This window comes from Carassius auratus, chromosome 34, assembly GCF_003368295.1.
Source record: "Carassius auratus strain Wakin chromosome 34, ASM336829v1, whole genome shotgun sequence".
In the NCBI taxonomy this organism is placed as follows: Eukaryota; Metazoa; Chordata; class Actinopteri; order Cypriniformes; family Cyprinidae; genus Carassius; species Carassius auratus.
In genome coordinates, this window is record NC_039276.1 from 17,892,714 (window position 1) to 17,907,509 (window position 14,796).

A 14,796-nucleotide genomic window follows, 5' to 3' on the forward strand; every position below is an offset into this window, starting at 1 on the left:
TGTGGGATGCTCTATTAAGAGCAAATTTGCCTTTGAATTTGGCCAAAAGAAGATGTCTTTAATGGCAGAGTAATAATGCTGAAACAGCATGATGCTTTAAAATGGTGTCTTGGTAGGCAGCTCACCAGGTTTGGAATTGAAACTGAGCTAATAGATCAGCATGTACACTCAGCACAGCTCTGACAGTGGAAATCTGTCCGTTTTCCACGTTGAAAGCATGTACAAACAGTATGCATTTTACATCTGGGTTTGTGTAGGTGAACTCTTTTTGGTTCAGTATTCTATGTAGGGCAGATAAATCCAGTTTCTGTTCCATTTTTCATCCTGTTTTTGCTGAGAAATTAATGAAAAAATGTTCATATTCCACATCTGACTGCTTCATTAATCTGGAGTTTGAATGGTCCCATTAGGACACATCCACCGGCATTGCTACACACAGATTAGATTGTCACAACGTTGGAAGGCTGGGCATCTTCCCTGGAGATCGGCATAAATGAACATGTGTTATCTTATTGCATTTCACATGCTCCATAAAAGCACAAACGCAATCATGGGAGGGAAAACAACCACTAAAATTCACATTTAAATGCAAAATCTAGTTTTAAAATGTAAAAAGATTCATAAAGTTGAGCTCAAACAGGAGAAAATCACATTGCACGCCCTGCTGGGTCGTTGTTTTTGTGTGGATTCGTCATCAGCGCTCTGGATTTCTGATGAAATCACAGCTAGAGGTGATTCCTCTATTGCTCTTGAAGACACAAAAATTCTAATTTAAGAAAGAGCGTGAGCACTAACAGATGACGAAGATGAATGTCGATGCCATAAGGCTTTGGATCAACCTGCCGGTGCGGTTTCATTTAGTGGCAGAAAGGCAACAGAGGGACATCTTAATGAACAGAGCAACACCTGAATCAACCTACTCTCAGAAACTTCATACATCCACCTTGACATTAGTGCTGGCTTCCTCCTGAGAAACTGAATCGCATAAACCAACTTCACAACCCACATCTTACGTATTTGGATCTACGACAGGAATCCATCAGGAGGAAGGCTGGAATGAGTGATTGTCCAGTGTAGGAGTTTATGTGGATGGACATAAATATTTAAAAATAATGTGTGTGTGTGTGCGTGTAGCAGTTTTATCTTTCTAGAGAAAATGTAAGCTGCTCTGGGGAGAAAAAAAGTGCTTCTTGCCAATTCTACTAACAGATGGAGCTCAGTTTAATGTCTTTGAAGATGTCATGATAACACACCCACTCAGAGAAGGCCCAGCGATCGATGGCCGCTATCACACCAGAGCTGTGACTGTGCCTGACAGGAGTGCAAAAACACACAGCCGTAAACACACACACATACAACAGACCACTGGCTCGAACGCTGCCAATTCCTGCCCCCAGAAACAACCTACAGGCAACACACACAAAAAAATCACCTACATGTTGAGATCTTTCTTGTCTCTGGGATATTACTTCAAACTGAAGAGTCAGTTTCCAGTAAAATGAAATAAATTAGCATGATAAGCAATTATAGGATAACACATACTTGGGTCCTTTACACACTGTTTAACACATGAAGGAAGCAAGAAAAGCACTATCACTGGTAACTATGATTTTTTGGTGTCAGTGTGCTTGGAGTATGTGCGCTATGATTAGCATTCTGTTATTTTAATCATCCATCTCTTCTATACTTCAGAAAATCATCCCAGTATTTCCCTGTATGACACCACAAATGGATCATGTAGAACACGAACAGCTTGAAATGAAGGATGGAACCTTGTGTTCAAGATTGGGAGGGGGGCAAAACATTTAGCTATTGGCCATTGAAAAATTAATTCAAGTCAACCTTTAATCTGAACATTGGGGCAAACTTTCCACTCAATTACTGTTCAATCTGGCAGCCATCACCAGATTAAAGAGTTAATTCACCCAAAAATGAAAATTAGTCTGCGTTTCACTTACCCCCAAGGCATCCTAGGTGTACAGTATATGACTTTCTTCTTTCAGACGAATTCAAACATTTTTTTAATGATTTTTGAAGCTCTATCATTGCAGTCAGCTGTTGTTGCCTTGCTTCAGTCCAACAGAAGTGAAAAAAAAAAGTGTCTCACACAGGGAGTTCAGTGTTGGACTGATAAAAGGCCTCCTGTAGCAACTCGATGCATTTTTGTAACAAAAATATCCATGTTCAAAACATAATTATCACTTTAGTGTAGCTTTTGCCAATAGTTGTACACAGAAGCAGTTTTGGGAGCATGATGTATGAGGTCAGCGCTGCGCATGCGCCGGTGAATCTCGTGAAAACCAATCTCGTGTTTACAGGATCAAAAGAAGCAGTTTCCTTACTTTAGCAAAGGAAACCAGTCTGCTCTTGGCTTATATCAAAATCCTCCCACATTCTTCTTTACAAATCCTTGTTTTGTACTTCTAATTAGTGACCATTGTTTTGTTTTGATCTCTCCGCTGCATTTCCGCATGCGTCACTTCTGAGATGCGCAGCGCTGATCTCATACATCATTACACCGGAATTGCTTCCTTTACAACATAGCGCAAGCTAGATTCAAGTGATTATGTTTTGAATATGGATATTTTTCTTACAAAAATGCATCAATTTGCTACAGAAGGCGTTTGTTCACCCCACGGAGCCATGTGAGACACTTTATTTTATTGAAGGGCACTTTTTGTTTCAAGTCTTTTGGACTGAATCAATGCAACAGCCGCTGACTGCAAAGATCGAGCTTGAAAAATCAAAGACAATTTTTTATATAACTCCAACTGGATTCAAATGAAAGAAGAAAGTCGTATACACCTAGGATGCCTTGGGGTGAGTAAAATGCAGCCTAATTTTCATTTTTGGGTGAAGTAACCCTTTAAGACAATATTCCAAAGACAGGTGGAATATGAGTGCATTGATCAGAATTTCGGGCTAAAGAAACACTTCATTAAATGAAATGGAAATTTGTACTTTCAAAATTAATGTTAAAGATAATTTTGTAGAGTTTTTTTTTTTTTTATGTTACTCAATCTTTTGCTGAAATAACAGTCTTCTCTCTGTTGAACTTCTCCAATCATTTAATTAGCTTTAGTCCTGTCCCTTTCTTACAATTGACTATAAGCTTGAATTCAGATCTGCCTCCATCTAATCAACAACTGATATATAGGACCAAACTGACCCAAACTGCATTTTTTTCCCCATAATCCGTTTCACCCACATATACATTACAATATATACACAACTTTTAATATATCGCAACATTAAAATATAATGCGTAAACTGGTGTCTAAACAAATGTGAAACATATATCTGTGAATGACTCTGGAGAAGTTTGGAATGTATAAAAAAATAATGAATCTTCCTCAAAGATCTTAACCAGAACAGCCCACTGGACAGAGAACGTAGAACACACTAGAACAGACTGCGCTAGTATTTCATCAGTGTTTCATTTTGCTGGCCCCCTTCTTTTTCACGTTTAATGCTCTAATGTTTGGTGAAATGTGCATTGTGCTATTGAACTCTTGAGGAGCTGTTTTAAAGGTACTGACTTTTTGTTCTTGTTATTCATTAAAACGTAATTGTGAGGAGGAAGAGTTTGGGAGAAAGAGTAGATAAAAACAAAAAAAAAAGTGGGTGAGTTGAAAAGCAAGAGACTTTGTGATGTCTTCATGTTTCTTCTCATCATGAGGCGTGTGTATGTGTAGCACCACAGTCTGTTCCCATGATGCTGTGAGGAACTCCGGATGTGGGTGCTGAGGTAAGCACACGAGCCAGCCTATGTATTAAATATGAATAAAAAGGCTTTAAATCATAGACACGACAGGTCCTATGAGACAAGAACATGTTTTTCGAGGTCCCTGAGCACACAAAGCAAACTTCTTTTACAAAGCATGAGCAATGTGCAGTATTTGTTTTCACTGTGTGAATGAAGCAATCCTTGCAAAACGTATTCATTTATTGCATTTACACTCTGTTCCTCACGTTCACAGTGAGAACGAACTCTGCCGTATACATATTAAACAGGCACTTCTGGAGACATGATTGAATGTCTCTCAATAATGCATTCAGTCAGATGCATGATGTTTTCACACATCATTACCTCCACTCCAGTCTCCATTTCTTTCAGAGAACTTTCTCCACACAACCGGTTTCTCCAAATGTCAGCTCGCAACATTTAGCCAGACGTATTTAACATTTATAAAACTAGCACCAACAGATACGAGGATATGAAGATATAAAGCAGAGAAAAATGAATGCCCTAAATTGTTTATGAAGCATATGGGTAGCTGCCGTGAAATACTTGAGGGATGTTCTGTGGCATGAAATGCTATAAATCATCTATTTCAAACTACATTTTGTTGCTCATAATTATTATTATTACATTAAATATTCATATTTTTTAAATTTCAATAAGACTGCAGGACTACATAAAATATTTAATTATGACTAATTCCAGGACCTGGAAGTTTGATACTGAAAATGTAAAAAAAATGTGAATGAAAAAAATAGCTAAACCTTCTTTGTGATAAATGTAAATGTATTCAATTTCAATATATTTCTTCCCAACATTTTCCAAACCTGAATGACTTACTTTCTTCTGTTGCACATAAAATTATATATTTTGATCTTAAGATATTTTGTCACTGTCCATATAATAAACAAACAACAACAGCAGTTTTCCTAATTAATGTTGTTCAGTTGCTTCGACAATCTTTTTTTTGTTTAAAGCACTATATAAATAAAGGTGACTTGTTTAAATCTTTGAGTAAAACTTCACAGCCAATCAAATGCTCCGATGCGTCCAGATGCGGCACAACTGCGAAATGTTTTCCATGACGCTGGAGGGATTCACAATTTTTAATTCAAATGGATTTAAAGAATCTCTGTGGAAAGTCACGGGCCACTGCTCAAATGCCTATATGTTTGTGCTCTCTAACGGCCTAGCATTCAGTGTAATAAACACAGTGGGCACACACACCAGGCAAACTAAACGAGTGCTCAGGATGATTAGTTGATTCCCAAATGCATGTTGAAAGGTTGTCTGGGTGCCGGCATTCCTCTTGAGAGAGGAAGGTCATAGAGCCAGTGGAGCAAAGAGCTGTCTCGCTCTGCATCTTAAACATATGTGCGTGATGCTTGTGTAAACTAAAACCTTTAGCACATAATAATACTGCAACTGGAATCATTTTATAAAATAACAGTCACTGATATCACTCCAGTGATAAGAGCTCTGCAGGCGCCAGACAATTGCATCTGTTCTGTAGGAGCTAAACGTAAAAAAAAAAAAAAAAAAAAAAGATTCTCAACAAACTAATATAAATTTTCTGATAAGCTCAGATACATGCAAACTATATATACAATATGTAGAGCATTATAAAAGTACAAAATGCAAAATACACGTAAAAACCCTGTAAAAATTAATCTAATACACTACATTGTGCCCTAATTTGTACTGATTTTCTTATTCTTTTTTTTTACTGTTTGTGTGTCTGTGTGTGTGTGTATATATATATATATATATATATATATATATATATATATATATATATATATATATATATATATATATATATATATATATATATATATATATATATATATATATGTTAGTTATACAGTACGTTAGCCTATACCATATAATAGCTCTTAAAAAGTTAATTAGTATTTACTTAATCTAGTATTTATTTATATACTTTTATAGTATTTGCTAATATTTGAGTATTTCTACAGTAGATTAAGTTTTAGCAATTGTGTTATGTGCTTTTGTCTTTTTATTTCTCTTTTGTTTTTAAATTTTGTAAACAGTTATTTCAACATAGCCTTAATTTATTTTTATTTGAATTTTAGTTTTGCATCTAGTGACTTTATTACGTCAACTTTAACTTATTTCTGTTAGTTGCCAAGGCAATATTTATCATTTTTAAGTATGTTTTTAAGTTTACATCTTTTAATTTAATTTAATTTTTATTTAGTTTTAGTAAAAAAAAAAAAATAATAAATAAAAAAAAAAAAATAAAACACTGGATAACAACATTTAAATGGTACTTTTTCATGTTGTATTCAACTCCTACTGCATTACTGACTACTGTATACTGCTCACTGGTACATCAGCTTAAGATGTGTGTAGTAGGATGACGGTGTTCCAAATTATTAATATTATTATTGGAACACTGTCATCTTACCACAAATAAACAATGGGCATATTGAATTGTTTCCTAATATAGTACAGTATGCTTAGTATGGAAGTGCAACTCAATGACTTCTGCACTCTGTTTTATTCTTCCTGGTTTGATACTTCCTGTATGACCTTTGCTGGAACAAATCATTAAGGTAATTCAACTCTGATTTCTCAGCACCTGCTAGAATTTCCTGTCATGCAGACATCAATGTGTCAGATGGCCCATCTGGAAGCCAAGCATACCAAAGGAGCTCACAGGAACCTGGGCTTTCACCTCACCTTTACATCCACAACAACTCACACATTACTTTAAAGAAACCTTTAGGAAAAATTAAAAGTGAAGTAAATAAAAGATCATATAGAAAATATGAATTGCTTAAATAATTCACCCCAAAAAATGAAAATTCTGTCATCATTTACTCACCCTCATGTTTCAAACCTGCATGACTCACTGTCATTTCTCCTTTTGTGTTCCATTGAATTAATAAAGTCACACAAGCTTGTAGTTTGATCCCCTAAAAGACTTAAGCGATGCACCAGCAGCAATAAAGAATAAATTGGCGATGATGTTGGTAATAATGTTAATGGTAATGGAACTCATAATAGCAATGTTAACAATCGATTAAAAAATGTTTTTTGATACTTTCAATATATCCCAAGTACATGACATTTTATATTGCATTGTTTTCCTGTCTGTATAATTTGAGCAATCTTACATTCAAAAAGGCATCATAAACACAAAAGCACAATCCTGTTTGTAACAAGGGAACCTCAGGCTGGAATGTGTTAGTGTACCTACAAGCAAGTCTCCGGTGGGCTGCACTGATTCGCATGCAGCCGGAGGGCAGGGAGCAGGCCTGCGGGGGAAAGCAAAGCATGTTTCCCCCCCAGGGTTGTCTCACAGCCATTAACTCCTGCCAAGTCCTCACATTGATTCTTACTAAGGGGCTCTGCTTCACACCGGGTTAGACAACAGTTACAAACACAACTTGAAGTGAAGATGGAATCATTCTCATGCATTCAAACATTGAAGTTAATTTTATGGCATGTATGGTCAAAGTTACAAATAATGTCAACAGAATATACATGTACACATACACCCACACTTACATGCATGAAATTAAAATTGAAGGTGAAGAATAATCACATCTCCTGCTGTTCTGACAGGGATGTAGAGAGACCAAAGCTTGACATGGGGTAGACAAGAGTGTGTTTCCATGCCAATGAGCTCTATGGAGATGATCTTGCTCAGAAACAAAATTATTGCTGGAATGAGGTACACTGCTGTTCTGCTTCATAAGACACCTCACTGAATGTAGAAAACGCTAAATGCTCCAGCTAGCTCAAAATTATAGATGTAAAATCATACATTTTTAGAATCTATAAACAATCAATGAAGCTTCCAAAAACTTTCTAACATCTGGTTTAATTACTTGTTTTGATAATTATGGTTACTAGATAGTTAAACCATAATTATTCATAGTTATACCAATATGTTGGTTCATTATGGGCACTAGCACATGTCCGTTCAACATGCTCCGTGTGTAGGTCAGGTTTTGCTAACACTGTGAGGACCATATGTCTCCACAAGGACAGTAAAACCCAGCCAGTGATCCCCAAGAGGAGAAATTATTAAAAAAACATTCTAAATATCATCTTAATAAAAATCCAAAAAGGTTTGTGTGAGGTTTAAATTTAGGGTTAGGAGAAAGATTATTATGATTATGATTCTAAAACCAAAAGTGAATGTCAGAGAGGAAGGTCTTCCTTTTAGGAGTGACATTGTTCAGTCCATGGATTGAAGTCCAGAGAGACTAGATTTAATGAGCTCCGATTTTTGCTCTAATGACGCTTTCTCTACCTCACCAATCCACTCCAACCCACCCCACCGCCAAAAATGTCCCTCTTCATATTCATCTATTCTAATCACTTTCTCTGGTATGGAGGATATTAACAACTTCTTCCTTATGCACTCCAGGCCATTAGGAGGCCTGCACACACACTCCAATCATCTCAATTACTTTTATGACAGACTGTTTCTGTTCACCTTGGTGAATTTTCTTCATGTGCTGCCCCTCTTTTTGGTGGCATCCCCCAAAGGTCAATGTTGGGACCTGTTGTTATCTTTGTATATACAAATGACAAAGCTTTATTTCTCTCAATACTTAATTGTCTGAGAGATTTCAAAATATGGCTGGATCAGAACTTTCTTTTTTGTCTTACTTTAAATAAGACTGAGATTGTTGTGTTCGGTCTTCTTGGGGATTTAAGTGCTTGTGTTTGTGCTTTTTCAGTGGCGGAACCTAATTTGTGGAATAATGTACCTGTAGACATAAGAACTGCTCAGACTGTTGAAATTTTAAGTCTTTACTTAAGACACACCTGTATTAATTGGCTTTTATTTTGAGCTGAGACGAGACATTGTGAAGATTTTACTGTGTATGTCTTGTTTGTGTGTGTGCAGGTTTTTTTTTCTTCGGACATTGTTAAGCACTTTGGACAACCATGATTGTTTTTAAATGTGCTATATAAATAAAATTGAACTGAACTGAACTTATGAGAACAAGAGAAGCCAGTATCTAGTGAAACACATACATGCACACATGACAGAAGAATGAGAGAGAGAAAGATCTAGTGAGGGTGAAAGTTATGAAACTAGGCCACACTACAACAGGGTGCATTATCAGTGCAATCTTTATTTCTGTAGTGACAATAAAGTGTGAGTTGTCAGCTGTGATTCTTAATAGCCATTATGCTAATTTTTGAGGCTGGTGAGTGGCTCAAGCATTCTGCCATGAGATAACGTTACAAACCCAAACTTTAACAGGTGTCAGCTAAACTAAAATCTACAATTTAGTGCCATCAGAACAGTCATGGTTGTTTCTTGCCCTTTGTCATGCAGTCAGGGAGCCTACATGAACCTTTCCTGCGACGGAAGCCATTTTTAGACTCACCAGGCTGCAGTACACTGATGCCCAGAGGGTTGGAGGTGCGGTTGGCCACCGTGCTCCAGGTGCCATCGTAATTCCTCCGATAAAGCAGGGCAGCACACTGATATGTCCCGGCCTCCTTGCGTCCGGCACGAGTTATGCTGAGGCGGAAGTTGGTGTTAGTGGGCGTACGATCTACTGTGGTACGCGTGCCCAGGCCAAGCAACTGGTCGCCCCACTGCAGAGTGCCATCCCGCGTGAATGTCACCAAATCTCTGAACTCTCCGTCACCCTCTGCTGGCTTGAACCGCCAAGTGACTGCAGTAGGAACACTGGGATTGTACTGTGGCTTCACGATGCACTGCAGGTCAAACGAGTCACCAAACGTCATGCTAGGCGTACGGGAGGAGGCTGACACGAAGAAGAAAGATTCTGAAGCAATATAACAAAAAAGAGAATACGTATAGCAATTAAAAATACATGCAACATCACAATGCATTAATATAGAATTCAGTTCATGTGCTGACAGACATATACATCAACTGATCCAATTAGAACATAAGAGTCAGAACTATGCATTATATTATTTTAGTTTTTGAGGCTTTATATTATTAGTTTTTTTTTTTTTTTTTTTTTTTACATAAGCATAATTCAGTTTGAAACTGTTTTGCACTCACATCAGACTTTGTTATTATTATTATTGTAAAAAAAAAAAAACAATGGCAATGTACAGTTTCGTTGGCAGTCATTACTATGATACACACTCTATTTGGGCATAGTCCCACCCTTACCTCAATGTTATATATATATATATATATATATATATATATATATATATATATATATATATATATATATATATATATATATATATATATATATATATATATATATATATATATATATATATATATAAATAATAAAAGATAAAAGTGTGTGCATTGTAACAACACTTGCACTTGTATGCCACTGCAGAATGACTGCAATATTGTTCAAGTACTTAATCTCTCCTGTGGATCCATCTTCTATTTTTGCTTGACAGTAAAAATTAAGTTCTGGTTAGCTGCGAGTGCTGCCCCCTCGGCTCAAGGCTGTCACACAAGTAAACATGATGAGGGAACTGCGGGTGACTTAATTGTGAATTCACAGCTGATACTGATGAGCATGTGAATCTGCTAATGGGCATATAGACAACAAAACTATTCCCTGGCGAGTTGCTACTGGCATCCTTCAGCAGCAATTTACATCTGCATTGCTCATACTATACAAGACCATGGGAAAAATAAACTCATTACAAGGGAATGCCCCGGCTGTTTTGTCTTTCCATTTGCAAATTTCTGCCTGAGATTTCTGGAACTTTAATAGTTTCCACAATGGAAGGGTAAAGGGCATTTGGCTACTTCTGAGTGTTTGTGCTTGATACGGATGACAGCAGCTGGAGGCCATACAGAGCCAGAGACGACGAGATCCATTCCCAGCCTACCTGCCAGTGCCCTAATGATGCCACTCTGTTGGGTTGTAACAAAGGGCAGGTTAAAGCAACACCTGTCGGGCATAAGCTTTGTCCAGATCTCAGTAGTGCAGACATTTGGAGAGTTTCTGTCTCCTTCAATTATGCAAACTGTCTATAATAGGTACGGGGCAGTAAAGTTCAATGTTTACATGATCAAACTACTCTGTCTGCATGCTAATGAGCCTCAAAGTCTTCCCTGGAGAAATCCGACAGTTCAGGAATGCACTGGGCTGAGAAAGGCTAGCAGGACTTTGTTCTCTTTAAGTGGGATTTAAACTTTCACCTGGCTCCGCTTCATGAGCCTCCGCTGACTGAGCGCACACCATCCCAAATGGACGAGGCTTTTATACTTGCAGAACAAGCACCTAATAGAGTTTGAACTTCACATCAAACTGCTTCTGTTTTTACAGAAATGCAGGTACAGATGTGCACGTTTGGCTAGAATCGCCCTGAACTCATGAATCTTTGGATGTGGAGCTGCGCAGAAAGTTACAAAAAATGCAGTGCACACTGCCACAAGAAATGGGTTTTTTGCACACTCAAAGCAAACTTCTGCCAAAACAGCGATGACGCCATATTTGCTGCATGCACCCAAGTGAACTTGCGGACGCATCAAGTATTCACATGGGGCATCAGCATTGATGTTTGACGGAGGGCATTTCTGAAGCTTCTTTTTTTTTATGTTTATTGTTGGTTGCCAAAGCAACTTCACGTGCATTTCAGCAACTTACTGGGATGGACTGTGAAGCCTCGATGAATGAATTAATTATATCATGTTGTTTCAGAAACTTGGTGCTGACGCTACAGTCATAGTAACAACAACCAATCACATTAGATTTCTGTTGTTGCATGAACATGATTAGCTAATGTCTGCACCAGGATATCTGCATAAGGCGACCTGATTGGCTGACGCCTGCGTTGACACATGAAAAGTTTTCAACTTTTGCCATGAGGAACGAACCTAACGCGACACGACGGACCCACAATTAATTTCGCCAACACTTGACGTTACTCCATTAAAAATAAACAAGAGGCGTAGTAAAGACGGTGGCAGAGTTAATCTATTCTGCATTATTTTGATAAACTTTGGACAAGGTGACCTGTAGCATGCCAACTCAATTCTGCAGGCAGCAATGTCGGAAAGCAGCCAAAAGCAGATTACACACATCCTTGTTTATTGAGCACATGTCAACTAATCCTGCAAGCTCAAAAATCCACTCTTTTTAACATTTAATGAGCTCACTTTTGCTCAGATGTTGAAAAAACTAAAATCTCAAAAACGGATTAACAGTGTTTCCTGCAAAGCTATTCAGCTGCTAAAACTATACAGATAGCTCTAACAAAAAAATAAATAAAAATAATAATAGAATAAAATAAAAAGGGAAAAAAAGAAGAAAAAAAAAGTTGTGAGCTTCAAGTCAGAATTGAATGTGATCACATAAAAAGACTGTGTATTATGAAATAAGGCCAAGGAAAAACATCTTTATATTGTGTTGTCTTAGCTGCAATAATAATAATAATAAAAATAGTCTGAGGAATCCTCGACCAAATTAATCAATGAATAGATCACTAATGATATAAGTCACTGACGTAACAGTACTTTTCAGTCACTGGGGTCGGTGATGACACAATTTTCTTTCCGATCTGATACCGAGTGTCATTAATGCTGGCATCACTCCTAACACTGATGCTTTTACTTCTATTAAACAGAATGTTTTTTTTTTTGTGATTTCTGGCATTTAAATGGGTAATAATTATGGGCATTTAGTCAATAACTTATTTGCCTATAATAAATGTCACATTTAGCTTGATTATTATTAAATGGACTGAAATAATTCTAAATGAAGCTTCTCTTCTCTGTTTTCTTTTCCTCAGGTAAGTTTGGTTAAATGTACTTATGTTTAAATGAGCAAAATGAGAAATGGTTCTCATTCAAAACAAACATTTGCAAACATACTATTATTTTCAGTTTAAAGCTTACAATTCACATTACAATTCACCTGTATGATTCTAATTCTCTAACTTTCTTCTGAAGATCTAAGAGAAGATATTTTGAGATTTTCCTACTTTTTATTTTTTGTTTGTTTGTTTTGTAGTTCATAAACACTGGAAATCAATGGCTTTACTTTTTTTGTAAACACATGACCAGAAATGGCTCTGTGTTTGACCGCAGACTGCAGGGAGCCATGATCAATGCCATTTTCTCCAGAGTGCAGGCCTGTAGGACACATGCTGAGAGTGATTCTTTATGGACAACACTACCACCAAGGCTTTCACATACACAATCTTTCTCACATTCCAACATTTTTCCCCACTGTTACTTTTTGTGACATAATGCATGGCTCTTAATATGTAATCAATGATCAGAGGAACTATCACGACGCCGGAGGAAGTGGGTGGAAGAGCAGCATGAGTTGATGTCTGAGAGGAGCGAGTCCAGGCAGAGCCAGACCGCCACAGCTGTAGTGTGTTTGATCATTCCAGACACACAGACATGCTCAGAAAAACACCCACCCTCACACACAGCGAGAATAGAGATTTCAAATCTCACAGACTGGCACAAGGAGAGAGCTTCAGTCGGCCTCTGGATGCCTTTTTCATGTCAAGAATCAGCACTATACAACTGTCTGTTACTTTGGTTGCTGACGTTTCTCCTCTTTCCCTTTTACATATTTCTAACCTATATTTTGAATGTTCTTTTTTTTTACATATGAGCAGCATTACTATTTCTGTTAGATTTTTGGTTCATAATACGAAAACAAACTTTTAAAAAAATTATAAAAACAATGGTAAGGAAATCTGTGAGACCCTATGAAGCCATTCAAGACAAATCCCACAAGTCATCATGATGGACATAAACCTTTTTTTATTTAAGTCTTTTAAGCTCACCAAGGTGTCATATACACACACACACACACACACACGCGCACACACACACACACACGCACCCATGCACACACACAAGCACGCACACAAACACACACACGCACGCACGCACGCACGCACACACACACACACACATATATATATATATATATATATATATATATATATATATATATATATATATATATATATAAAGCAGCACTGTTTTCAACATTTATAATATTTTAGCATATCAGAATGATTTCTGAAGGACCATGTGAGCCTGAAGACTAGAGTAATGGCTGATGGAAATTCAGCTTTGTATCACAGAAAAAAAAAATATATAGAAAACCATTATTTTAAATTGTAATAACATTTCACAATATTACATCTTTGCTGTATTTTATTTTATTTTTTTATCAAATAAATGCAGCCTTGGTGAGCATAAGAAACTTCCTTAAAAAGCTTTACAAATCTTACTGATCCCAGACTTTTGAATGGCAGTAATGTGTTTTTTTTTTCTTGTTCATTGCTTTCATGTCTTTTATTTTGGAGTTTAGTCATGGTCCTTGTTCTGTCATTTGTTCCCTTGCCCTCATGTGTTCACGCCATTGGTTCTCTTCTGTATGTCTTGTTTCCCATTGGTTTGTTCATGTCATGTGTCCCTCTTTGTTTGCTATAAGTAGCCAAGTCTTTGCCTTTGTTCTTTGTCGTGCATTGATGTATGTACCTTCTGTCGGTGAGTCTAGTCTGTTCATGCCTCAAGTCTGTTCACGTGAAGTCAAGTAAAGCCTGTTCAAGTCAAATCAAGTCTCTGTATGGTTTATGTTTGGATTTTGGATTTCACTCCGTTAACTAAAACTGCACTTGGGTTCTCACTACACTCACCTTCAGTGTACACATTACAGCAGTGTACATTCACATGAATATGAATGGTAATCAATAGAGTGAGAAGTGTAGTATGACCACCGCAAACTTTCGAAAGGCAGTGGAAATTAAAATATTCGGCTGCCTTTAAAATTTTTTAAGAAAATATGGGTAGTCCGAAATCATCTTAAATACAGCTATATAGCACACTCTCTAACAGATGTACCATTAAACCTAAAAACTATGATTTATCTGCCATTTAATAAACTTGCCCGGGAGCTCTAACTGCTTTCTTAGCAATCAAATAAGTAAATTGTGGCAGAATGTGTGTCTGGCCTTACCTATTGGTATCATGTGTAACACAGCCAAACAATTCTATGGCTACAAGGTGGCCTGAAGCCAGTCAGCACCCAAACCACTGCCAGACAATAATGAGCATGTTAAGACTCTCT

At 37.1% G+C, this 14,796-nt stretch overlaps 1 protein-coding gene across 1 annotated transcript in view; it reads right to left on the reverse strand.

Annotated features, from left to right (window-relative positions):
* The window catches only part of LOC113053422 (immunoglobulin superfamily member 3-like), a 170,798-nt gene that overhangs the window by 18,589 nt on the left and 137,413 nt on the right, over window positions 1–14,796 (reverse strand). The window contains exon 6 of the mRNA XM_026218435.1: window positions 9,124–9,531. Coding sequence (XP_026074220.1) covers window positions 9,124–9,531 — 408 coding nt within the window. The remainder of the gene's footprint in view (window positions 1–9,123; window positions 9,532–14,796) is intronic.